General features: G+C 38.8%; 2 protein-coding genes across 3 annotated transcripts in view; one reads left to right on the forward strand and one right to left on the reverse strand.

Annotated features, from left to right (window-relative positions):
• Window positions 1–13,080, reverse strand: part of Chp1 (calcineurin like EF-hand protein 1) — a 42,691-nt gene extending 29,611 nt beyond the window's left edge. The window contains exons 1-3 of one of the 2 annotated variants that reach the window (XM_047540849.1): window positions 12,941–13,080; window positions 12,478–12,579; window positions 1,854–1,926 (exon numbers count right to left, since the gene is read on the reverse strand). In XM_047540849.1, coding sequence (XP_047396805.1) covers window positions 1,854–1,926; window positions 12,478–12,544 — 140 coding nt within the window. In that variant the 5' untranslated portion in view covers window positions 12,545–12,579; window positions 12,941–13,080. Of the gene's footprint in view, window positions 1–1,853; window positions 1,927–12,477; window positions 12,765–12,940 lie in introns of those variants that run through there. The other variant, XM_047540848.1, reaches the window with a different exon arrangement.
• A 182-nt stretch (window positions 13,081–13,262) lies between these two features.
• The window catches only part of Exd1 (exonuclease 3'-5' domain containing 1), a 42,393-nt gene continuing 30,493 nt past the window's right edge, over window positions 13,263–25,162 (forward strand). Inside the window, exons 1-2 of the mRNA XM_047540978.1 lie at window positions 13,263–13,407; window positions 22,525–22,732. Coding sequence (XP_047396934.1) covers window positions 22,600–22,732 — 133 coding nt within the window. The 5' untranslated portion in view covers window positions 13,263–13,407; window positions 22,525–22,599. The remainder of the gene's footprint in view (window positions 13,408–22,524; window positions 22,733–25,162) is intronic.

Below are 25,162 nucleotides of genomic sequence, written 5' to 3' on the forward strand. Positions count from 1 at the left end.
GCACTCGCCACCAAGCCTGGCAGCTTGGAGGCTGGCTTTGAATTGGTAATCCTCCTGCTTCCGCTTTCTGAGTAGGTGGGACTACAGGCATGTGCTACCCGGGGAGGCTGCAGCAATTTTTTTTTTTTTCTTGCAGTTTTGGGGATTGAACCCACTGTCTTGTGCTTGCAAGGCAAGCACTCTACCAACTGGGTTATATCCCCAGCCAGCAAATCTTACCTAGACTTCAAGGCATACATGACACTAGCTAACATCTGGAATGTTTTCACCCTTTCTCATTTTACAAAAGTTTTTCCATTGTTTTCCCAAAAACAGCGGAAATAATGAAAACATACATTTACAAATTGTCTATTTTCTACAAAGAAGAAAAAGTTTTGGAATTAACGTACATTCTCTATCTTTACTTAGTAGTTCAAACTGAATTTACGAAGAAGATATAAATCCAAACTCAAAGGAATTATTAAAGTATTAAAGCTGTTTTACTCCAACAACTTTCCATACTACCATAATTGTATACATGAATGTCCTGGCTGGTGTCCTCAAAAGCATCAAGAATGCTAAAGGGTAAGCACCAGTTTCTTATTAGGTCATGCTCCAAAGTCATCATCTAGTTTCTTTCTAACTGTGATGATGAAGCATTGGATACACTGTCAAACTTTAAATTATTAATGATCACAAGGCTGGGAAAATGTGAAACTTATAGGCAAGTTAAATAAGCGTGGAGTGATCAGCCCCAGATTTATTGATTTATTTATGTACTGAGGATTGAACCCAGGAGCACTTAACCACTGAGTCACATCCCCAGTCCTTTTTTGTATTTTATTTAGAGATAGAATCTCACCAAGTTGGTTAGGGTCTCACTAAATTGCTGAGGCTAACCTTGAATTTGCAATCCTCCTGCCTCAGTCTCCTGAGCCACTGGGATTACAGGCATGTACCACTGCACCTGGCTCAGCCCCAGATTTGATGTACAACTTAAAGACCCAGAAAAATGAGAGAATGATTTGCTCCTATCCCATTAGTTTGGTTTCACTGTACTGAGAGCCTAAGATAGCATCATGGACCACGAAGAAGCAAGAAGAAAACACAAAGGAGAGAAAATTCTGCAGTTCTCTTCTTTTTAGAGGAGGAAAAGTTTATCTGGGGCTCAGAGTTTCAGAGGTCTCAGTTCATAGATGGCCCAATCTATTATCTGGCTCAAGGTGAGGAAAAACAACATGGTGGAAGGATATCATGAAGGAAAGCAGCTCCAGATGTTGCACCAGAAAGCAGAGAGCCTGCAATTCTCTTTCTAAGAATGAAATACATATATTCAAATAAAATGCCTCAATTGACAAAAAAATAATAATAAAAGGGATATGCTAGCAAAGAACCCAAATCTCTCTCTTTTCTTTTTGGTACTGAGAATTTAACCCAAGAGTACTTTATCACTGAGTTACATTCCAAGTACTTTTATTTTTATTTTGAGACAGGGTCTCACTAAGTTGCTGAGGGCCTCGTTAATTACTGAGCTGACCTTGAACTTGTGAACTTCCTGTCTCAGCCTCTGGAAATACTGGGATTACAGGCATAAGGGCTGAAATCTTGAAAGTATATTCCTAGGACCAAATAATGGCCACCTGAACTAAGGGGAATTGGAATAAAGAAACACCTAGTGGTAAATTTACTGTCACTGTTCTGCTTATTTAATTCCCTCACGGATGACTGATGCTCAAAGACCTGTGATGAAATGCCTCTTTGCCTGAACATGCTGGACACCTATCATGTCTGCCCTTGGGATAAAGGCTATCTAGACACTGCAGGAGAGTTTCTGTTTTCTGTGAAAAAAATAAAGAAAGATACTAGCTGCCTACCTGAGAGTTCCATTCTCTCCTTTGTCCAGGCTGGTAAACCGGCTGTAGAGACGAGTGATCTGACTGTGGGAAACTAAAGAGAACAAAATTAGTCCCATACGGGAAGTAGACACCCATTCACACTGTACCCATAGCCCACCATCAAATGCTCTGTTGTGTGTGTAGGATGGGGAGATGTTGCAACGCTAAGCCATCTCTAGAATGTCAAAGCACAAAATCTAGTCAGGCCCAGTAGTACAGGCCTGTAATCCCAAGGACTCAAGAGGTTGAGGTAGGAGAATCCCAAATTCTAGGCCCGTCTAGGCAACTTAAAGAGACCCTGTCTCAGTAAAAGTAAAAAAGGGCTGGGATGTAGCTCAATGGTAGAGGAATGCCCAGTACCCCACCACCACCAAAGAAAGTTTAAAAGCTAAAAAGTGGAAGGAGTTCAAAAATAAACTAAATCAAGAACAATCAAAATTGACTCTCAAGAATGATTAAAAACATGTTTAATTAAAAACATGTTATGGGCTAGAGATATAGCTTAGTTGGTAGAGTGCTTGCCTTGCATGCACAAGGCCCTGGGTTCAATCCCCAGCACCACAAAAAAAAAAAAAAAAAAGTAGGGTTTAGGAATGCAGTTTAGTTGTAGAGTGTGTGGTTAGCATGAGTAAGGTCCTGGTTTTGAACCTCAGCATCACACTCACATACAATGTGTCACACATTTGATGGTTAAGATTTAACATAATAAAGCCACATTTAATTGAAAAGGAAATTGAGATTTTTCACATTTCAACACCCTGAGTTAGAAGCTATGAAAATGCACGCTTTGCTTTGATTAAAAACTCAAATCTACTAATCAGTTTGAAGTGTCAGGTTGGCACTGCTGAATTAAACCTGCGCTGAATTAAAGATGGAGGCATATCAAACAGATTGTATTTTGAAAATCTGGTTTACTACTACACTAAGCATTAGAGGCCTAATCTCTTCCTTCAGGAGTAACCTATGGGTAAAAGAACATCACACCTTGGGGTCAGCCTCTTCTGTGACTACATGAACTTCACTGAGTTCCCAGGAAAGGAACTTTTTCCTAGAAACAAACTAGGCAATTTATAAAGTGGTCATGCTATCATCAGATGACATCTGCAAGAAAGTTATTTTGTCCCTTATTCTGAATTACCTCTGTAAACTCAAGTACAAGTTGACAATTAAAATTAGGTAATTACTGCAAGTACACAAAACTCTGAAAATGTAAACAAGCATTTCTGGGAAATAGTTTATTAGTCTCCTGGCAAATTAGAGGCACCAGCAGGGAGCGGGGAATGGAGTGATCACAGGAAAAAAGATCACAGCCAAAAAGGGTGTGCCGAGTTCGGACTTTGTCCTAGGCTGCACCTTCAGGGGCTTAAAGGGATGGATGAAGTAGTTCTGGTAGTTGTCTTCCTCCCCCAACTCCTGCAACAAAACTTGATTTGCAGTATTAGGAATAATGGAACAAAGTAAACAGGGTAGACAGGAGAAGCAGGAAGTGAGTGGTCTAGAGCTGGGAGGAAAGGACATACTAGGGCCTCTGTGACTTCTTCAAAATTAGGTGGCACCCTCAAAGAGGGACACTGCTCCGTGGTTAGCACTCTAACATGATGGGAGAATAGAGCAGAGAAGCAGAAAGAATCACTCCCATCCAGGGTAGAGCCAGCAGGGGTCCAGCCACTTAGGAAGCAGAGGCAGACTGTTGTGCCAGTCAGGCAGATGTGAAGAGTGCTAAGGGTCAGATAGACAGATTCTGATTCCATTCATAGCACCACTGCTTACCAGCAAGGGGTAAGTGAATGGGGCTGTGGTGAGCTGGTGAAAAGAAAGTGCTTGGCAAAGTGCCTGGTACTTGGTAAGCATTCCTGGTTAGCTATTATCATTACCATCCTGACATAGCCAGCCTGAAGGTACACTTTTATTGTTGCACTAGTTACTCTCAACTTTCCTCCTGATTCTGCCAGTCACAACCTTTTTCTTTAGGAACCTGACCTGTTTACTCTGATCTGGGCTCAGGCGTCAAAGGCTGCTCTTGTACTAAAATTCCCTTTAGTTTAGCAAAGAAGTCAGTTAAAGAATTACTAAGTTCCCCAAAAGATTTTTTGAAAAAACAAAATTTCTTCACAGATACAACATTGCTATTTTCATTTCTATTATCCTTTATATACTTCATCTTGTTGTAATAGCTTACTTTTCATAGTTAATTCATAATGTTTCTATATTGCTTTGGAGTTTTTTTTTTTTTTTTTTTTTTTTTTTTGGACACTGGAGATTGAACCCAAGGGCGCTTAACCACTAAGCCACATCCCCACCCCTTTTTATTTCTTATTTTGAGACAGGGTCTTGCTAAGTTATTGAGGATGGCTTTGAACTTTAGATCCTCCAGACTCACTGGGATTACAGGCATGCACTAATGCAGTACTTTTCAATAATGCATAATATTTAGTCCACTGGGGCTGGGGAGATAGCTCAGCTGGTAGAGTGCTTGCCTTGCAAGCACAAGGCCCTGAGTTTGATCCCCAGTACCACAAAAAAAAAAAAAAAAAAAAAATTTAGTCCACTGGATCAGTTTTTAGTGTTAAGTATTATGTATTTCAGATTGCTTTTTTTTTTGGGGGGGGGGACTTGGGATTGAACCCAGGGGCATTTAACTACTGAGGTACATCCCCAGCCCTTTTTTTTTTTTTTTTTTTAACTTTTATTTAGAGATAGGGTCTCACTGAGTTGCTTAGGGTCTTGCTAAATTGCTGAGGCTGGCTTTGAACTCACCATCTCTGCCTCAGCTTCAGAAGCCATGGGATTACAGAGTCCAGCTCAGATTTCTTTAAGGAATTTTTTTTTTTTTTTCTTTCCTTTCTTTGGTACTAGGGATTGAACCCAGGAGGATTCTACCACTGACCTACACTTCCAACCCTCATTCCCCGCCTTTTTTAAAACAGGGTCTCTGTGAAGTTGCTTAAAGCCTCACTAAATTGATAAGGCCAGTCTCAAACTTGCAATCATCCTATATTAGCCTCTCAAGTCAGTGGGATCACAGGCATGTGCCAGATGTATTTTAATTTTCATACTAGCTTTAATCCATGTACATGATAAAAAAATGCAAATGGAACAAAAATACACATTGGAAAATCTCCCTAACACCTCAGTTTTCCATTCTCCTACGCCATAGAAAAACATGATTACCAGCTTCTTTTGAATCCTTCTAGAAACTCCATATATATATCTATATAGATATATAGATATATATAGTGATTCATACAATTTTAAATTTGGAAAGAATTTTATGATCTAGTCCAACCCCTTCAACTAACAAAGGAACCATTACACTTCTTTCTAATCCAGATCATCTAATAGAACGGGATCCAGAAGCCTCTTATAATTTTTAAAACTTACTTACTAAGTACTGGTGTGGCATTACACCCCATGTTTTAGGGGGAAAAATCAATTTATGGCTGCTTGAATACATAATAATTTACCAACATGTTCACAATAAATATGTATATAAGTAGCATCATGAAGCTGTTATTTCCAGGACAAATTGGTTATATGGATATAAGTCAATGGAGAAACACACAATCAAAAGTCAACTTCTAACATTACTTGTATGGTCATATCTGGACCTGTCTTCTCAATTTCTCTCTCTCTCTTTTTTTTTTTTTTTTTTTTTTGGGGAGGAGGGTACTGTGGATTGAACTCAGGGGCACTCAATCACGAAGCCACATTCCCAGCCCTATTCTGTATTTATTTAGAGGCAGGGTCTCATTGAATTGCTTAGTGCCTTGCTGAGGCTGGCTTTGAACTTGCCATCCTCGTGCCTCAGCCTCCTGAGCTGCTGGGATTATAGGCGTGTGCCATCGTGCCCCAGTAACTTCTAAATTTCTGAACTAATGTCATGATATTGTTAAGGGAAAGCTATGTTGATTGGGGTAAAGTGCTTGCCTAGCATGCTTGAGACTCTAGGCTCAATCCCCAGCACTATGGGCTGGTGGGGTAGGGAGAGCCTTGTTAACAAAAAGAAAAAATTTTCATCTAGGTGCTAAATTGATGACAAAGAGTAAAACTTCCAATATGCAAAACTCAGAACAACCTCATTCTACTTTAAAGGAGCTATACAATTCACATGTAGCTATACAAATGAAGGCAGATGCTAAGCTAGCCAGACAGATGCCCCAAACCTGTACCACTCTTGATAACCCAAAGGTCCTCTCAGGAGTTGACAGTTACTCTCATATAAGTCTCTACATACCGGCATGTTTTGAGTGAAGCTGTATTCTTTATCAACAGGCAAATAATTCTTTTATATTTTAAAGATTATTTAAATATAAAAGAAGTATAATGGCTTATTTGTTAGTTGAAAGGGTTAGACTAGATCATAACATTCTTTCCAAATTTAAAATTGTATAAATCACTATTTAAAGTGCTAACTTTCCTGACTACAGACCATTCTATTGTCACTGTTTTGTGCTCAGAATAGAAAAGTATTTTGCAGAGGTACAAAGCACCAAGGTGGAAAGGAGAGGGAAGAATTAAAGCGAAAAGGGAATAAGAAACATTATTTTACCATTTATCCTAAATCTTTTTTTTTTTTTTTTTTTTTTTGGTGGGGGTGGGGAGCAGGTACCTGGGATTGAATTCAGGGACACTCAACCACTGAGCCACATCCCCAGCCCTATTCTGTATTTTATTTAGAGTCAGAGTCTCACTGAGTTGCTTAGCACCTCGCTTTTGCTGAGGCTGGCTTTGAACTCACCATTCTCCTGCCTCAGCCTCCTGAGGTGCTGGGATTATAGGCATGTGCCACAGTGCCTGGCTTAAAAGACATTTTATAAAACAAACAAAATCTACCTTCTTATAATTGGGGATATTTGAATATGGACTCAGTGGTAGATAATATTATAGAATTTGTTGTCAACTTTCTTCGGTGTGATAATTATATTGCAGTTATGTTGGAAAAATCTCTTTTCTCAGGATATGCAGAAGTATTAAGGGATAAAGAGTTCCAATAGCTGCAACTTTCAAACTATTCATCAAAAAACATAAATTGGTTGGTTGGGGTTGTGTTTCAGTGGTAGAGTGCTTGCCTGGCATTATGTGATAACCTGGGTTTGATCCTCAGTACTGCATATAAATAAATAAATAAAATAAAGGTTCATTGATGACTTAAAAAATATTTTAAAAACATAAATTGGAGTTGGGAGTATAGCTTAGCAGTAGAGCATGTGTTTCCGCATGTATGCATGAGTGAGACCCTAGGTTCAAACCCAGGAAAAAAAGAAAAAAAAAAAAGAAAGGAAGAAAATAAAGCAAATATAGTAAAATGTTAATAACTGCTGATTCAAATGGAATGCACATGGGTGTTCAGCATAGTATTCTTTTAACTTTTCTGTATATGTGAAAGTTTTCATCACAAAAAGTTGGGGGAAGAAAACTAAACTCTTGTAACTTACAAATTCAGTTCACAGTAAATTTCCTTTCTCACTACAACCTAAATTATCTATTCCCTCTTTTCCATAATAGTGTTTACTGCATGTAATGTATTTATCACTGTTTTGTAGTATAATATTTTGGATTTTTTTTTTTTTCTCTTCTCCTAAACAGAGAACTCAGCTTATATCTTTGTAGCAGCTGCTGGGATCAAATTTTTTTTTTTTTGTACTGGGAACTGAATTCAGGAGCACTTTACCACCAAGCTACATCCCCATTGCTTTTTATATTGTGAGACAAGGTTGAGGCTGGTCTCAAACTTGCCATCCTCCTGCCTCAGTCTCCTGAATCTCTGGGATTACAAGTGGTGCCCAGATGGGATCAATGGTCTTCTAAATGAGTAAATCTCTAAGTACTCTATGTTCTGCACCACCTTCCCCTACCACAAAATGTTTAGAGGCTCCATTAGAACCCTGTTTTCCAACACGACACGTGGTTTATTCTTACCCCTTTCTGGTAACAAATGAGAATAAAACTTTGAACTAGACCTAGTAAAGTACAAGCTTTACAAATTACTTAATTCAAAATCAGCTAAAAGGTGCTTCTTATCCATGCATTTAGATTTCAGTAGAAAACAGAAGACATCAGGGTCTTCTGTAGTAATAAGACCTTTAAACACTATGGTGTGACAGGAGAGGACCATAGAGGGATCTTCCATTTGGAGGCAGTAGCAGCCAAAAGTTGAACTTCAGGAAATTGTTCTCAAGCAATTGCCTTTGCCAGACTTGTGTTCTTTGTTGAACTACAGAGAAACCCACACCCTTCATATCATCACTACACCCTTTCAAACAAACAAAACCTCACCAGCCTGTACAACTTACTTCCTAAACCTGTTCAATACCCTCCCTATTATCACATGACACACACCAGAAGGTACAGACTAAAAATAAATCAATCTGCTTCCATCACTATTAAGTTGGCATAAACTGTTTCTCATAGTTGAGGTTTTAAGTAATTCACAACCAGGTTATTCCTAGTTTAGAGAACTAAGGGTGGAGACTATACAAACTCTGAAGACTGTGCTCCAATTACTTCTTTTATTCAATTAAGCTTTAAATTTTTTTTTTTGTTATCAATGGACCTTTTATTTATATGTGGTGCTGAGGATCAAACCCAGTGCCTCACACATACTAGGTAAGCACTCTTCCACTGACCCACAATACCAGACCTCAACTGAGCTTTAATTTATAAAAATACAGACATGTGAAAGAAGGTAGTAGGACAAAGATGATCTAGGAAATGTTTGCTATCAACACAAAATATTTTTTGTTTTTTCTTAAACTGTTAGAAACAGCAAGATTTTTATTCTTTGAGTTTTACTTGTTTAGAATTGGCAAAAATCTGTACTTAATCCATAATCCAATGACCCCTTAAAATAAGCAAAAAAGATAAAGTTACTTTTATATTTTATAAATTATATAAAATTACATAGCCCTAGACATATTTTTGCACATGTGTGTTTGAGACAGGGTCTTGCTATATTGCCCAAGCTGGCCTTGAACTCCTGGGCTCAAGTAATCCTGTCTTAGCCTCCCAAGGAGGATAGGATATGCAAATAATATTTTCCCCCAAAGATAAATTTATCTAGGGTTCAAAATAATGAAAGCTAACACTTATAGTAATGGCACTTATTACATCAGACTACTCTATAAATAATTTACCTAATTTATTTCACTTACCAGCATATGGATCCTATAAAACAGGTACTATTATTATTCTCATCTTGCAGATGAGGCTCATAGGTAATTCTTTTTATTTATTTATTTATTTATTTATTTATTTATTTATTTATCTGTACTAGGAGTTGAACCCAGGGGCTTCATGCATGTTAGATAAGAGCTTTATTCCTGACCTATGATCCCAGCCCTTTTAAAATTTTGAGACAGGGTTCTTGCTAAATTGCCCAAACTGGCCTTGAACTTGAGATCTTCCTGCCTCAGCCTCCTTGGGATTACAAGCATGTGCCACCACTCTCTGCTCACTGGTTAATTCTTACCTAGAATTGATTTTCCAAATATTTACTTGCTAAATTTCAAATACCAGCTAAACTAGTCATGTGAATTCTAATCAATGTAAATTTGCCAAAAAAAAGTTTAAATCTAACCAATTCCAATGCAAAGATTTCATATTAGATATAAAGTCAGTTTTTTAAATTATGATATATTTTCTTATTGGCAAAGGGAGTAGTAAAATGTCTTATACTTTATAAATTTTTCTGATTAATAGTTTCCCAAATTCTCTCTCAACAAGAGGCAGATGAGATGGGCCCAGTGTTGCACGCCTGTAATCCCAGCAGTTTGGGAGGCTAGGGCAGAAGGATTGAGAGTTCAAAGCCAGTCTCAGCAATTTAGCGAGACTCTAAGCAACTCATCAAGACCCTGTCTCTAAATAAAAAATAAAAAGGGCTAGGGATGTGGCTCAGTAGTTAAGAGTTCCTAGGTTCAATTCTTGATTAAAAAAAAAAAAAAAAAAAAAAAAAAGAGGCAGATGAAAATAGGACAAATTTTTACCTCTGAACCCTCCAGGTATCTGTTGTTTTTAATTCTACACCTTTGCATCATGCGAAAATTACTGTTTTAAAAAACAACTCTGCTGATGAGCAGTAACTAGAATAACTGATGACTTACCTCATAGGGTAGAGAAATTACTTTGTAACAGGCTGGTGGATATCGCTCCTGGACGCCACCCAAAATGCCCTAGGTTAATTTATCCATATCTAATCCATTCAGGCATGCATCAAGGCCCAATTTCTATTCTCCACAAGGTCTGCTCACAAAGACTGTCTTTTCCCTGAGTTCTGAAGGTGGGTGTCACATAATTTCAAATTCCTTATGTCACAATGCTAATCTTTTTTGGGGTTTATATCCTCTACCAGATTGTGGGTGTCTTTGTTACCACTTTCTCTGAATATCTAGCATAACACTGAACACAGATACTGCAAAAATTCAGCAAGCAATTTTTTCACTAGGTTTATTGGTTTAGTACAACATTACACTGATTTTGGTTGAGAATCTCTCTCCTAGGGCTAGGTACGGTGATGCATACCTGTAATCCCAGCAACTTCGGAGGCTGAGTCAGGAGGATCACAAGTTCAAAGCCAGACTCAGCAACTTAGATAGACCCTGTCTCAAAATAAGAAATAAAAAGGGCTGGGGATGGGCTAGGGTTGTGGTTCAGTGGTAGAACAACTTGCCTAGCAGGTGTGAGGTACTGGGTTCAAGACTCAGCATCACATAAAAAAATAAATAAAATGAAATAAAAGGTATTGTGTCCATCTACAACTGAAGATATATTTTAAAAAGGGGGCTGAGGATGTGACTAAGTGTTAAGAACCCCTGGGTTCGATCCCTGGTTAAAAAAAAAAGACAATCTCCCTCATGCTTGAGTCACTCTTCAGCAACTGGAAAACAGTTCTTCCAAGGTAGTTAAATGTTTGTCCCCAAGTCACATGGTAAAATAACCCAGAGATCTTTAGCAATCCAGGCCCTTTTCATTTGGTCAAATGTAAATAAACGAGAATGGGATTAGTGCTCCCTTCATTCTGCAGCAAAAATAGCTTTTCCCATACTGAGTATGGTTAACACTTCCTTATTATGTGACACTTAAAATTTTTAAGTACGAATGCTTTAATTTGGGTGTCATCCTAGACCTAAAGTAGTCATTATAGTTACAAGTATGGCCAGAGGTCATGGCCACAAAATGTAATAAAATGCTTGCTGAATCCAAAATGCCAACATTTCTACTCCTGAAGTGAGAATAAGTCATAAAATGACTATAAAGTCAAATGGCCAAACTACTGCAAATTGTAAATAGTTAACCACTTCTGTCATTCATTCAAAATTGTGAAAAGGATTGCCTTGGTAGGTAGTAAGGTCATCATGGTTAGAAAAAAATCTTTATGGAGAGGCTTAATGGCCATATGTTAGAGGATGATGAAGGAAGTAAACCAACTTGATAAGATATGAGGCTAGATAACACCTCTTCCAACTTGAAGATTCTAAAAAGTTGAACTTGTCAGAAAGCATAGGACAGTTTTTAATTTCCCCCAGACTACTAGGCCTCAGTAACTGTAGTTCCCCAAGTACCATTCAGTACTATCTGCCTGTAGGTCACAAAATCACTTATTAGTCATCGTCAAAGACAAGTATCCCAAAAAGACAACTTACATAACTTATAACTCAACAAGAGTTATAAAGAATGACTGAGAAAATATCATATGCAGCAATACAACTGTACCATAATTGCATTATCAAGAGCTATTCAAATACACTATGATGTTTTACAGAGCTTCTAAATTCCTTATACCCTGTTGCTCCTTTGTTTAGGTTAATCGAGAAGAGACTGGACTATTTAAAAACCGGTTCCTAGTACAAACTCACAGAGATATTTGGAATGTTTCCAATTTCAATAGCCACTGTGAAACGAATCAATATATACATGAAATTAGGACAGCAAACAACCTCAGTTTAAGTTTAAAAAAAAACAAAACAAAACCGGTGGTCATCCATGTTTTTCTTCCGAAAGTTCAGATTGAAAGACACCTCACGCTCTCAGACCCCTGACAATTTTTAAGTCTACAGTCAACAAGTAACATCTTCCAAAGCCTTATGCGGTGCTGCTTTTTGAGCTTATGTTTCCAATTTGTGGTGTGTGAATTTGTTTGATTTCCGCACAGATGTCAGCGGCTATAGGTCCTTGCTCAGAAACGTCACAGGAACAGATTACGTTTTCTAGAGGATCCATTCAAAGTTCCTGAATTTGCCTAAGCTACTGTTCAAAATGCCTTTTTATAGGGAAGGTTGATTCAAGGGAAGATAAAGGAAGGGAATTCGGGGACTTTCATGGTCAAGGAGGGAGGAAAGAGGGGTGTCCGCGCTCTAGGGGTGATAGAGACTCCCGCTTTTGAGGGAAAGGACAACCCCACAAAAGCTACAGCCACACTCCGGGAAGCTACAGCCGGCCAAACAGGTCCTCCAGCCCTCGTTCCCCCGAAGCGCCAATGCTTGAATCTGCCCAGGACCCCCTCCCCAAACTCACAGCACCCCAGATCCAGACCTCAGTGACAACCGCCCTCGGTCTTGAGGCCGGCCGGAGGCGCGGGGCCGGCTTCCCACCCCCAATCTGAACTCACAGCCGGTCTCCTTCTTGATCTCCTCGAGCTCTTCGTCCCGCAGTAACGTGGAGGCCCGAGACCCCATCGCTGTGCCGGGAGCTCCTCCGGGAGCGGCGGCGCCTGAAGCAAAGGCAATAGAAGGGAGGGTGGGAGGGAAGAAAGGGCTAGGGGTCAAGAAGGGAGAGGGCAGTGTTTCTACTGCGGACCCGGGAGGGAACCCAGGGGTAGTGCGCGGAGAAGGGCGGCCCGGAAGACCAGCCAATGAAGAGCGAGGCCGCGCCCAGCACCCGAGACGACGTCGGCGCTCGGAGTTCCAGCCCCCGAATGAATCAGCCCAGCGCCAGCTCCTGCTGGGCTAGAGACAGACCCCGCCCCCGGAACCGCGGCTGCCACCGGGCTTAAAGGGGCGATGCCACTGAGGCGCTGGCAGCCTCAATTAAAGGGGCAACTCCATCAACCCACCGTTTTTCAACAAACTAACCTGAGGCAGGCAGGCAGTGCAGCCAAACGGTTTTTCACAGACTCTTAACACCAGGAATCTCACCTTACAGGGTGTTGAGATTGCAGAAAAAAGTGATAAAAATAGACAAATTTTACGTAGAGGAGCCCTAGGGTGTGTCCCGTGGAAACTGCATGCTGGGAGTCATACTTCGTCTTTCCCGGGAGGCTCTCTCTCCGCCCAGCCGCATGAGGGCGCTGGGGAGCCGGCCTCGGGCGGCGCGTCAATTGGCTCTTCGGGAAACCGCGCCTCGGTGTTCTGCCCCGTGGGCGTCGGCCGTGCGGTTTGGGTGCCCGACATTGAGAGATTTTCTATAGTTTACTTCGGGACTGTGCTTTGGTAACCGCCACTCAGGGACTTGAAGTGCCCCGAAATTTCTTCTTTAATAGAGATCCTTCTTTTATTTCTAGACTGAAGTTCAAGGAACTCACCACTTGGCTGAAATTAAGGTCCGAATTTCCCAAATTTCTTCGGTGAGGGGGGAACCTACAGATGGAGGAGTGGATTCCTAGCTTAAACCACCGTTTATTTGAAGTTCTTACTTTGTCTTGAAAATGAGAAATTTTGCATTTTATTCTTAAAGCATATTCTTGTTTGATAAAGTTGAAAGCTACTTATTAATTTAGTATACATCCTCAAGAGAACGAGTAATTTTCCTGTGGCTTCCACTTCCTTGCCCCCTCACTTCTATTCAAAACCTCACTTCTGTTTGAGATATGGAAGAATCAAATTCTGATCACTCTCACTTAGTACCTAATGAGTACCTTAACAAACTTTCCCAGATCAACTTAGGTTAAACTTCACCTAAGGCTTAGGCTGAGGCCCCAAAAGTTCCTTACAGGCTTAGGTTCTAGTCTCACCCTGTTGTTTTTCATGATTGATTTGCTCTTGTCGAACCTGGTGAAGTTGACTCTCATTATGCAAGCAGTAATATTTTAGTTACCTACCTAAAGAAAACGGGGGTGGGGCAGGGGGGAGCTGCTTTTTATCTTGTAAATATCGGTTTGTTAGGAAAATACTGATGTCAGCCACATGAATGCCCATTTCTCATTCTGCCTTGAAGCCTACCTTTGAATCCTGACCATTTTCCTTCCTACTTTTGAACCTTACCGTTTGCAGCTGTCTTTAAACAAACCATACTTTGCTTGGTGTTAACACTTTATTTTTTTCTTCAACTTTCTTTTCGGGTTAGGAAGGTACAGGAATTGAACCTAGAGCATTTTGCCATTAAACTACATCCCGACCTTTTTTTTGGGGGGGGTGGGGGGGACACAGGGTCTGGCTAACTTTCTGAGATTAGCCTGGAACTTTTAATCATCCTGCTTCAGCTGGAATCACAGGCATGCACCACCACACCCCACTCGAGCATTTGTTTTCCAAGCATTTCACAAACTTCTTTCTTGGGTATCTTTTAAAATACAAATTTACTTTTGCATCTATAAATGTTGCCTCCATAAAAGCTTGTCAAGGTTTTCTCTTTCTCCTTTGTTTTTGCAAAAAGTCCTCTTTTGCTGTTGGTTAACTTGAACAAGGAATGATTTTTCTCAGGCTCTCTAATGACTTGTTTTATGCTCTTTCTGGATACATAACACTTGGTCTTACTTAAAAAAAATTTTTTTTTTTTTTTTAGTTGTAGATGGACACAATACCTTTATTTTCTTTCTTTCTTTCTTTTTTTTAATGTGATGCTGAGGATTGAACCCAGTACCTCACACATGCTAGGTACTGCCGAGCACTCTGCCACTGAGCTACAACCCCAGATCTTCGTCTTACTTTTGACCACAAATATCTTCCAGTAGGGGACTGGTTTTAGTTTTAGGTTGTGTTATCTTCTAGCTTTGTGACTTTGGGCAGATTTCTTAAAATCTCTAAGCCTCTTTCTTCTCATCTGTAATTTAGATTGTGGTTATTACAAGTATCAAATAATGCTTATGAAAGCACTTGACCCTAAAATCTAAAAATCATTATTTATGTGACTACAAATGCTATGTAAATATTCATCTTTCTAGGCTCTAGTTATTTCATTACTGTTTTATAGAGTAAATTGCAAAATTCTCTGCATTTTCCCAGTGTGGCAAAGACAAGCAACTTTTATTATTATTTGTTTTTGTTATTGGAATTATTACTTATTTATTTTTGGTACTGTTAGCACAACACATGATGAAGGCAGGAGATGGGAAGCAACCTCGGATCAGCAAGCTTTTGCTTATTCAGTAGTCATTAGTGGAGTCAATTGGTCAAACACCTGGCATGGCTCATTTTCAGGGCAGAAAAATGGTGGCAGGCTAAAGCAAGGGTCTGGGTTATAGGCTTCAGTTAGTGTGGGACTGGAGGATAATAATTGCCCGGTGGTCATTGTAGTGGGGTCCACTGATCCCATTAGAGTGGGACAAGAATGAGAATAGGGAATTTCCTGGGGCTTATTGTATTGGGGTCAACTGACCCATTAGGGTGGGGGGGGTCACTCTGGCTGAGGCCTGGGATTTTAAATGACAAAAGCTTTAAATTTTACCCCAACAAGGCCAATTGGGGAAGAGCTGCAGATAGGGAAAATGTCCTTGAAGTTATTCTGTATATCCTTCATTCCAGACTCTGAAAGGGGATAATGATTTGGGTGAATTGCAGGGTCAATATTAAATCTGGCTGCTTCCTGCTAAGAAGGGACAAAGTAGGGGGACCTCCTCCTTTCAGAATTTGGGAAGAGAACATGGAGACACTGCTGGTTGAGGCTGAAGAAGGGTATATGTGGGAGGAGTCCTCCAGAATACCGTGAGTGAAGTCCTCCTTTTCAAAAAGTCAGGGGATGGGTGTGGGAGGAGATGTGTCCTGGGAGGTAGCTTGTGTTTGGCAGGTCACCTCCCTAAGAAACCTTTTCTTGGAACCATATTTTCCTGATGTTTTAATCGTTCTGTCCTGCTTGACAGATTATGCAAAACAAGAACAGAGATAACACTATGGTTATAGTACTAATCCAGCTACATGTATAGGAAAGTATTTAAAAGGTTTAAGGGAAGAGAGTCTTTCAGCCAATTTGCTCCAAATCTCTTCATTGTTAAAAGCAGGTGCCCATGAATCAACCATGGCCAGAACCTGAGATTATAATTTCAATACATCCATAGAAACATTATGAAAAGGATTAAGTCCCATTAGGTGATTATATACACTTTGCCATTGAATCTCATCATTATGCAGTACTGTAGTAATACAAAATCGGGTAATGTTATAAGAACATTGAGGTCTCTGATCCCATCAAAAATCTTGTACTTGTTCTCCTAGCCATATAACAGAATCTTTTAGTTAAATTTTGCTTAAATTTTCCTGATCAATATGTACTTGAGTTTTCCAGGTCTCAGTAAAATTCTTTGAAATTGCTGAATGTAGATGCAGAAGAAATTATCCCAGCTGAGATAACAAAGCCAGTTATTAGCCCTCAGATAAAACATTTAGCACTTTTACAAAGAGTCAGGTGATTACTGGTCTTTTGAGAATCCTACGTTTGTCCTGAATTTTGCCATGTAGTTTGATTGACACATTTTTGTAGCACAGTTCTCATTTAACATAACAAATATTTCTTGAGACATATTGTACTTGAATAGGTTCAGACAATAAAACAGGGATTTAATACATATGCTGTGAGATAGAATTCCATATGAAAGGAAATATTAAGATGGGTAACATTTTTAAACTTTATATTGAAAATCACCATTTCAGATCCAAAAAGTCTCCTGAGTCGGATCTATTTTCCATATTCTGGGTGGTCCTGGAGTTTAACCTTTGACTATTACCACTCCCAGTTGGTTGACATGGAAAGAGCACTCTTCCTTGATTTTGCAGGATGACAGATGCCAGGGAGTTCAATTGATTTTTTAAAAGTCAGTATTAAATCAGTGATCTATTGGATACCTGCAATAACCTGTGCTGACAATTTTATAGTGAACACAGGTTCCTAATCTGGCTGCTCCTGTGCCAATCCTGATGGATGTTTTTAGCCCTATGAGTAAAGGAATAATTCGGGGGCTCTCCTACATCTGCTGGGTGCTGTTATTGGTATGGGTAGGCTTTGGTTGTGAGGTAAATTGTCAGTTTTAGGAGTAAGGGAGATAAGGTCAGAGGTCAGTCTAATTTTGGTAGACAGGGATAATTATGAGTCTTGCAAAGGAAAAAACTTCAGAATTTGGGGGGCATCAGGGCTGTGGGATTGACACAAGTGTGCATCTAAGATCTATTAAAAGAATTATTGTTTTTCTTTTTAAATGTCCAGGTATGACTATTTTGGTTATAACTATTTGCTAGGTGTTTAAGATTAAGCTGGTCAAATTGACCTTGTTCTTATATGCTGTTAAAGTCAGCTGAGTTCCCATAGGGGTCACTCTTGGGGAACTTGAGAGCAACTTCTTAGCTCTTTTAGTGCCATCAGCTAGGTAGGGTCTCCTTGATGAAGTGGCTTCCCGTGGAAGCATCAGGGATGTCTCCCTTCTCCAATGACCCTCCTCTTTGCAGCAGGTGCACTGATTGACTTTCTGTTCTCTAGTGGTCTCATTAATCTCCCTGATTGGGAGGTCATGTGGCCCAGAGTTGTAAAGCTCCCTAGAGGAGCTCTTTTGTTCCCTGGGTTTAGGCTGACTCAGAGGGGCAGGAGCAAAATATTGGTTTTTCTTGGCCCATTTTTTTAGCCTGAAACTTTAAGCCTTGGCCTTAAACATCCAGCAAGGCAATCTCACCAGTCTTAAAGTAAGAGAACTGGGTTTTAACTTTAATATCTATAACCTTACAATCATTTACCCCTTTTATTTAATTGGGGTCTGTATTAGTACTAAAAGTGAGTCTTATATCCTGTCTGTCCTGTAGTTGACAGCTTATTATCTTAAATTAATTCAGGTTGTTTGTTCTTGAAGTAGTACTTCTGTAAAATATTAACAGGCAACAGCTGTAGAGTTTTACAAGGAAAATATAAAATGAAATTAACAAGAGTAAAATCCTATTCAGTTTCTGTAATAGTTATCTTGAATTTTGGCTGAGTTATACATTATATGCCCTGTTTGAGATCACAGTGATCTTTACAACAAAAATCAGTCTTTTGAACACAACTTTAAATGAGCTAAAGTCTGGCTTATTTTGGAGCCATTCTAACATGCAGGAAGTTGGGAGGCAGAGACTTATCTCAGGTAAGGAGGGCTCTTTACAAATCTTAGGTAAGTTGTTACAGTTCTGAAGCTGATCTTTGCCTTTTTCTTAAATAATCATATTTTAAAAGTTTACATATATTTTTTCCTGAGTCTAAATGAATGTTAACACAATAAAACATTACATTTAAAACATGAGTCAAAGACTGAGAGAGCTTTTAACTTTCCTTTTGTGTGGAAAAATGGCAAAATTCTTTCATGTCTCACAATATTAACCTTCAATAAACAGATTAGGCTTTCATTGTCTTTTAGATATACTTTTACACATTTACCCCAGGATAAAAAGCAACATAAGATTTAGGTTCAGTTCAAAACATTGAATGATGTAAATAAATCCCCAATGAAATTTGTTAGTCTTGTAAGTCTGAAATTACCATCACAGACAACTTTAGTCTGGAGAACATCAGCTTAGTAAAAATGTCCTTTTAACCTCCCTGTTTTAAAGACTTGTATACCTGGAAGATATCAACATATTTAGTATACTATACTGATGTTTTTATAGTAACCAAGTTTAGCTTTTATAGGAAAATTTAGACTCTGTAATGTAGTATAATACTAAAAATAATGGTTGTTGGGCTGGGGAGATAGCTCAGTCAGTAGAGTGCTTGCCTTGCAAGCACAAGGCCCTGGGTTCAATCCCCAGCACCACAAAAAAAAGAAAAAAAAGGTTGTTGCAGTGTAATTAGGGTTGTATAGATCTTAATTTCTTTAAGACTAGTTGCTTTAAAGAATAAAACCTAACAATGTTAAGAGTAAGTTAATGTTTTAGGAAATCCTTGTCAGGTTAACATATAGATTAAACCTTGGTTTTATCTCAGAACATTAGTATATGACCTTAAGGAAAAACCCTAAATAGCTTTAACTGATTGTTCATGTACATATAACCAACTTTGTTACACATGAACTTGTTGAAATTTGCCTTTTACTTGCATAGATCCTCATGTTTATTTCATCACCCAAAGACTTTCTTACCCATAAACATTTTTCCTTCTACTAAATATTTCTATACCTAGAATGGAAATATTCTCTTTGCTATCTACTGACCTCAAGTACTTAGTATCACATCTGCTTGTTTACTAATTCATGAAAACACAAACAATACTTGAGCAATGTTCAAGTATATCACCCCATGGAATTCAAGAAATTAAGAGTACTTGATGTTATATTTAACAGCATTTTAACTTTGCAAGTTAATCAGATGTCTTTAACAAACACATTTAAGATTATGTACATGTCAAATCTAATATACTTACTGACTGTAAGAATCAAGGTATCAGACAAGTGCACTGAATAGCATTCACTTAATAACTTTAAAGATACCCTTTACTTGCATTTGTTTACCCAGTTTAAATTGAACCTTTTAAATCATGTGAATCAAAGGTATTTGGATCCATATTTTTAAATTTTAGCTCATGAGCTTTCTGTATGTTGATTTTCATACACAAACATGTAGATGAGACAAACACAAAACAAACAAGCAAAGGCCTTATAACTTTTTAAAACCTATTAGTTTAAGAACCAACCCTTGCAAATTGGCCTCTGAACACCTTTATAGTTGGATAAGATAGGTCTGATCAGAAATTTTAACTTAGGAGTGCACAATCAAAATCATGATCTCAAAAATACAAAATTTAAAAAACAATCCTAGAAAAAAATGATATGGTCATTAATTATTACAGTAAAGAAGCATGAGAGAATGAGAAAGAGAGAGAAAGGGAGTGAGAGGGGGAACCCTGAAGTCATTTCTCTGTGTTGCAGTCAGGGAAAAGTTAAAGGCACACGTTTTTCTTTAGTTTTAGGCCCCCTATTGAGTCTTCCCTTTCCATTGCAATGCAAGTTTCAGGGTGGTCTGGCTAGGGAAATTGCTTTGAAGGATTTTTTAGCTCTTTTTTTTCCAGTTGGTAATAAGGTCAGGTTTGGATGCAGAAAATTATGAAACATTATCTCCCATTACTTTTGAGGATGAGGACTGAGACATGCCACTGGCTGTTGGACTTGGTTAGGGTCATTTTTCCTCTCAGTGACAAACAGGTTAAATTTTTCTCCATAGGTAAGTTGAGGGTAGGGGCTTGAAATAAGGCTCCTTTCTACATGGTTTTGGGCTGGGGCCTCACTTGGAATGGAGGATACTAATTAACCTTTTGATAACTATTTTAACGGGGGACAGTTACCAGCTAGTTGTGCTCTTAAAATTTCTTCAGCAGGGAATTATTTACCTGCTGCTTGGTTGTTTACCATCCCTGTTATCTGGGCCTGCTATTAGGGGACTTAGGAAGCTGGCTACACTGAGGGGAGGGTCGTTTTTCCCTGGGAACAGTTCATCTTCCAGTGTCCCCGCTGCTCATGTCTGGTGTGGGGGGGGAGCGTTGAATTTTGACAAGCTCTTGCCTAATGTCAAGTTTTTCCACATAGGGTGGAAATAGGGTCCAGGAGATGTCTGGTGGGGCCACAAGCATCAGTGGCTTTTTTAGGCCTATGGATGGCTGAAGCTAGGAGCTGATGTTTAATTTTAAGATGCTTTTTCTTCTCCTGTTTGGTTTTGTCTTCCCTACTGTTAAAGATCTTGAAAGCAGAATCTAGAAATTGCTTCTGGGAAGACTTCACATCCTTCCCTAACTGTTTAAGTTTTTATGGGTATCAGGTGCAGACCCATGATAATTAGACAGGAAGAAAGTACCAGAAGGTATGTGAAGTTCTAGGGTATATATTTGGTAATTGAGTGAAAGAAAAAGAAAGCTTGGAGGTAGAGAACCTCAGACAACCTTGCCATTCTGTAAATTTTAGACAATTTTGCTAATCTGTAATAGGTAATTTTTAAATTTTGGAGAGTTTCTTGATCAAAGGTTTTTTTGTGGGGCATTGGTACAGACTATCTCAATTGTTTTGTGACCAAATTTGTGTGCTGAGCCTAATGAGGCATTTAATTTCAAGGTCATTTTGGGAGTAGAGGGGTCTTGACAGTTGGTAGAGAGACAACTTAAGGAGGTATCTCTGGGAACTGATTGGCTAGTTCCCATATGGAGGTTCAATAGAAGTGACAGCTGAGGGAAAAGAGTCCTCTGCACTCTTTATGTCACCAGTGTGCCAGTCCTGGACTGAACTTTTCCAATGGGGATTGGAGAAACATCTTTCCCTCAATCTCAGTGGTGAGGAACAGGGTCCCGATTAGCCTAAGGGCAATGTATCTACTTGGTAGAGACTGAAGGAATGGGGTCTTACCTCTCTGAAGAGAGAAGGCTGGTGGTGGATACAGAAGCAAGGAGATCCCTGATCCAGAGGTTTACTGGGTTTGTGAGGGAGTTACCCCAGACAAGGCAGATGGGGGAAGAGCTGCAGATAGGGAAAATGACCTTGGATTTATTCCCCATATCCTTCAAGTATGGGGACACGTAACTACTGAGCTATAACCCCAGTCCTATTTTTTTTTTTTTTTTTTTGCGACAGGGTCTGTATAAATTACTGAGGTTGACTAGTTACATGCCTATGCTACCACACCCAGCAATAAGCAGCTTTTGTAGTACAACAAATATATCTAGGGTTCTAAATACAAGAACTTCTAAATAACAGAATTGTTGGATAAGATGCTTAAAAAAGAAAGGGTTAATCTTTTAAATGATAGTGTTACATACACTGAAGAACTTAAGAGCATTTACTATAAAGTTATTCTACGAGGTGGAGTTTTTTTCTTTGTACTTGATTGTTATAATTCTAATAACAGTACTTCATTCTTGCAAAAACATTTGAGTGTGTGGCATGTGGCAGTTTAATCTGTCAGGCTACACATGACTGGTTGGTGACACTACAGGAACCTTGTCCCTGAGCTATGGTCAGTGTAGTGGGGAATGGGCCTTACAGTGTGACATCTTGGAAGCCAATTTGGTAATGCATAAATTGCGATTGTTCTGTCATTTATTCTTTGGTTGGTAATAATGTCACACTCTCAAAATATTAATCCAGAAGAGGTTACATTCCAGACAGTTCTGGGTAAACAATTTATTGCAGCATGTGTTGGCAAGTACTTTTGCCAATATCAGTTTTTTATTCTTTTTTTTTTCTTTTTCTTTTTCTTTTTTTGGTCGTTGTCAAAAACAGCACAGTGTGCCACTAAAACAACTCTAAATGTTCTGTTTTATTTATCTATGCTTTCAATAGAAAGGAAGATAATATTATGCTCATTTTATAAAGAAGTCAAGCCTGTCTTGCCCCAAGTCTTTCAGTTTTTAGTCTCATGTTTGAATTTGAGTTGTGCTTGCAATGGTCCTTTTCTCATTAGCACTCTGAAAAGATAAACAAAACTGAATTACTCCTTTTATTTGTATCCCTTACAAATAGGGAAGAAGGGAAAGTAATTATATTTTCAAAATGGTCTTTTTAAAATCATAGATTTCCTTAAATAATTTTCAAGTGTTTGGATGCTTAACGAAGATTATTTGAAGACTTCTTTTGGAATCAAAGAGCATGGATCCCAGCAGTGACTACCATTTCCTCAATCAGATTTTGTGGAGAAGAGTGAAACTGACATTGGTTTGTGGCATCTTCGAGGGCGTGCTTCAGCATGTGGACCCTAACAAGATTGTTGTCCTAAAGAAAGGTCTTGTTTATTTGCCATATTTTTCTGCCTTTTGAGAGATTAATTACTGAGTATGAGAGATGACTTTGGACTCCATTAGCAACTAGACAAGTGGCTTATTCCTATTTTAGGGAAGGGATGAAAATAAGATATTTCTTAACACAGCAGATGGATGCAGATGCCAGTTGGTCCCCATTGCTATACTTTTATTGACATATTAGTAGAATATTAGTAGAATTTTTTTTTTTTTTTTTTTTTTGTGGTGCTGGGGATTGAACCCAGGGCCTTGTACTTGCAAGGCAAACAATCTACCAACTGAGCTATATCCCCAGTCCTAGTAGAATTTTTTTTTTTTTTTTTTTTTTTTTTTTGCGGTACTAGGGATCGAACTCAGGGCCTTACGCTTGCAAGGCAAGCACTCTACCAGCTGAGCTATCTCCCCAGCCCTAGAAATTTTTAATACATGATTTTTTAATTGGGTATTTCTTTTCTCTACATAAGCATCTCAAATTAAATATAAATAATCTTTTAGAAAATTTTGGCTTCAACAGACAAGTCACAAAGATGATAAAACATTAATTTTTCTCAGTAAACTATATCCTCAGCCCAGAGTTTCTGTTGCTTTTCTTTTCTTTCCTTTCTTTTCTTTTCTTTTCTTTTCTTTTCTTTCTTTCTTTCTTTCTTTCTTTCTTTCTTTCTTTCTTTCTTTCTTTCTTTCTCTTTTCTTTTCTTTCTTTTTCTTTTCTTTTCGTTTCGTTTCGTTTCGTTTCGTTTTTCTGGTACCTGGGATTGAACTAACAGGCTCTTTACCACTGAGCTACATCCTCAGAGTTTGTTTCTTAAGGTCTGGGATGGATCCAAAATTTTGCATATCTATCAAATTTCCCAGGGATAGGGATGCTGTGGTATGCATTTATGTATTTATTTTGTAGCTGTAGATGGACAGAATGCCTTTATTTTATTTGTTTATTTTTATGTGGTACAAAGGATTAACCCAGTGCCTTGCATGTGCTAGGCAAGCTCTCTGCCACTGAGTTACAGCCCCAGCCCCCATACTGTGTTTTGAGCCACACTTAGAGGACCACTGTTGTAGGCAGAGGTAGGAGTTTATACAAATACATAAAGACATTTAGAAAATCTAAGTAAATTTCAGTATGAGGATATGAAGAGAGATAAAGACTAGAGAAGCACGCAATTGGGGCAGATAAGGAACTTGAAAATCATAGTATTTGAACATTATTTTAAAAGCAATAAGGAAAATCAAAAATTTTTTTAAAGGGAAGCATACGAATTTATAAGTTGCCTTAAAAATCTTTCTTTTCAGGCTGAGATTGTAACTCAGTGGTAGAGTGCTTGCCTAACGTGTGTGAGGCACAGGGTTCGATTCTCAGCACCACATATAAATAAATGAATAAAGTAAGGTCTATCAACATCTAAAAAAATACATTTTTAAAAAATATCTTTTGGGGCTGGGGAGATACCTCAGTCGGTAGAGTGCTTGCCTTGCAAGCACAAGGCCCTGGGTTTGATCCCTAGCACCGCAAAAAAAAAAAAAAAAAAAAAAAATCTTTCTTTTAAATTTGGTACTAGGTCTTGGACCTAGGGGCAGCTACATCCCTAGACCTTTTTTTTTATTTTGAGACAGGGTCTCATTAAGTTGCTTAGGGCCTAAGTTGATGAGGCTGTCCTGATGTCCTGAAACTTGAGACCCTCCTACCTTAGCTTCCCCCAAATTGCCAGGTTTACTGGGTGGGCCACTATGTCCAGCAGTTGCACAAAAATCTCAATGCTGTGTTGAGAATCATGCTCAATTGCCAGAAAGAGTTGCCTCCAATGGTTTAAACAAATTAGAAATTTATTCTCTCACATAAAAGAAGACAGGTGCCAGGTGCAATGTCACATGCCTGTAATCCCAGTAGCTCTGGAGGCTAAGACAAGAGAATCTCTGAGTTTAAAGCCAGCCCCATCAGAAGTGAGGAGCTAAACAACTCAGTGAGACCCTGTCTCTCAATAAAAATATAAAATAGGGCTGGGGATGTGGCTCAGTGGTTGAGTGCTCCTGAGTTCAATTCCCAGTACTCGTACCCCAACCCCAAAATAAGATAAGCATCACAGGGTTGCTGTGATTTTTCTCATGTCAACAAGAACCCAAGATTCTTTTTTTTTTTTCCTGCCCAATTATCCTTAGCACATGGCTTCAAACCTCTAGATCAAATGATAGCTGGTAGAGTTACAGATAGGAAAAGGGGGAAAGGCTGTTTGTTCCTCTTGACTGAGTCAGTCCCCTTAAATAAATGTTCTGGGTGGGCTGGAGTTGTAGCTCAGTGGTAAAGCACTTGTGGGGCATGTGTGAGGTCCTGGGTTTGATCCTCAGCACCACATATAAATAAATAAATAAATAATCCACTGACAACTAAAAACTATTTAAAAAGAAAGAAAGAAAGAAAGAAA

This window comes from Sciurus carolinensis, chromosome 2 (assembly GCF_902686445.1).
Source record: "Sciurus carolinensis chromosome 2, mSciCar1.2, whole genome shotgun sequence".
NCBI lineage: Eukaryota > Metazoa > Chordata > Mammalia > Rodentia > Sciuridae > Sciurus > Sciurus carolinensis.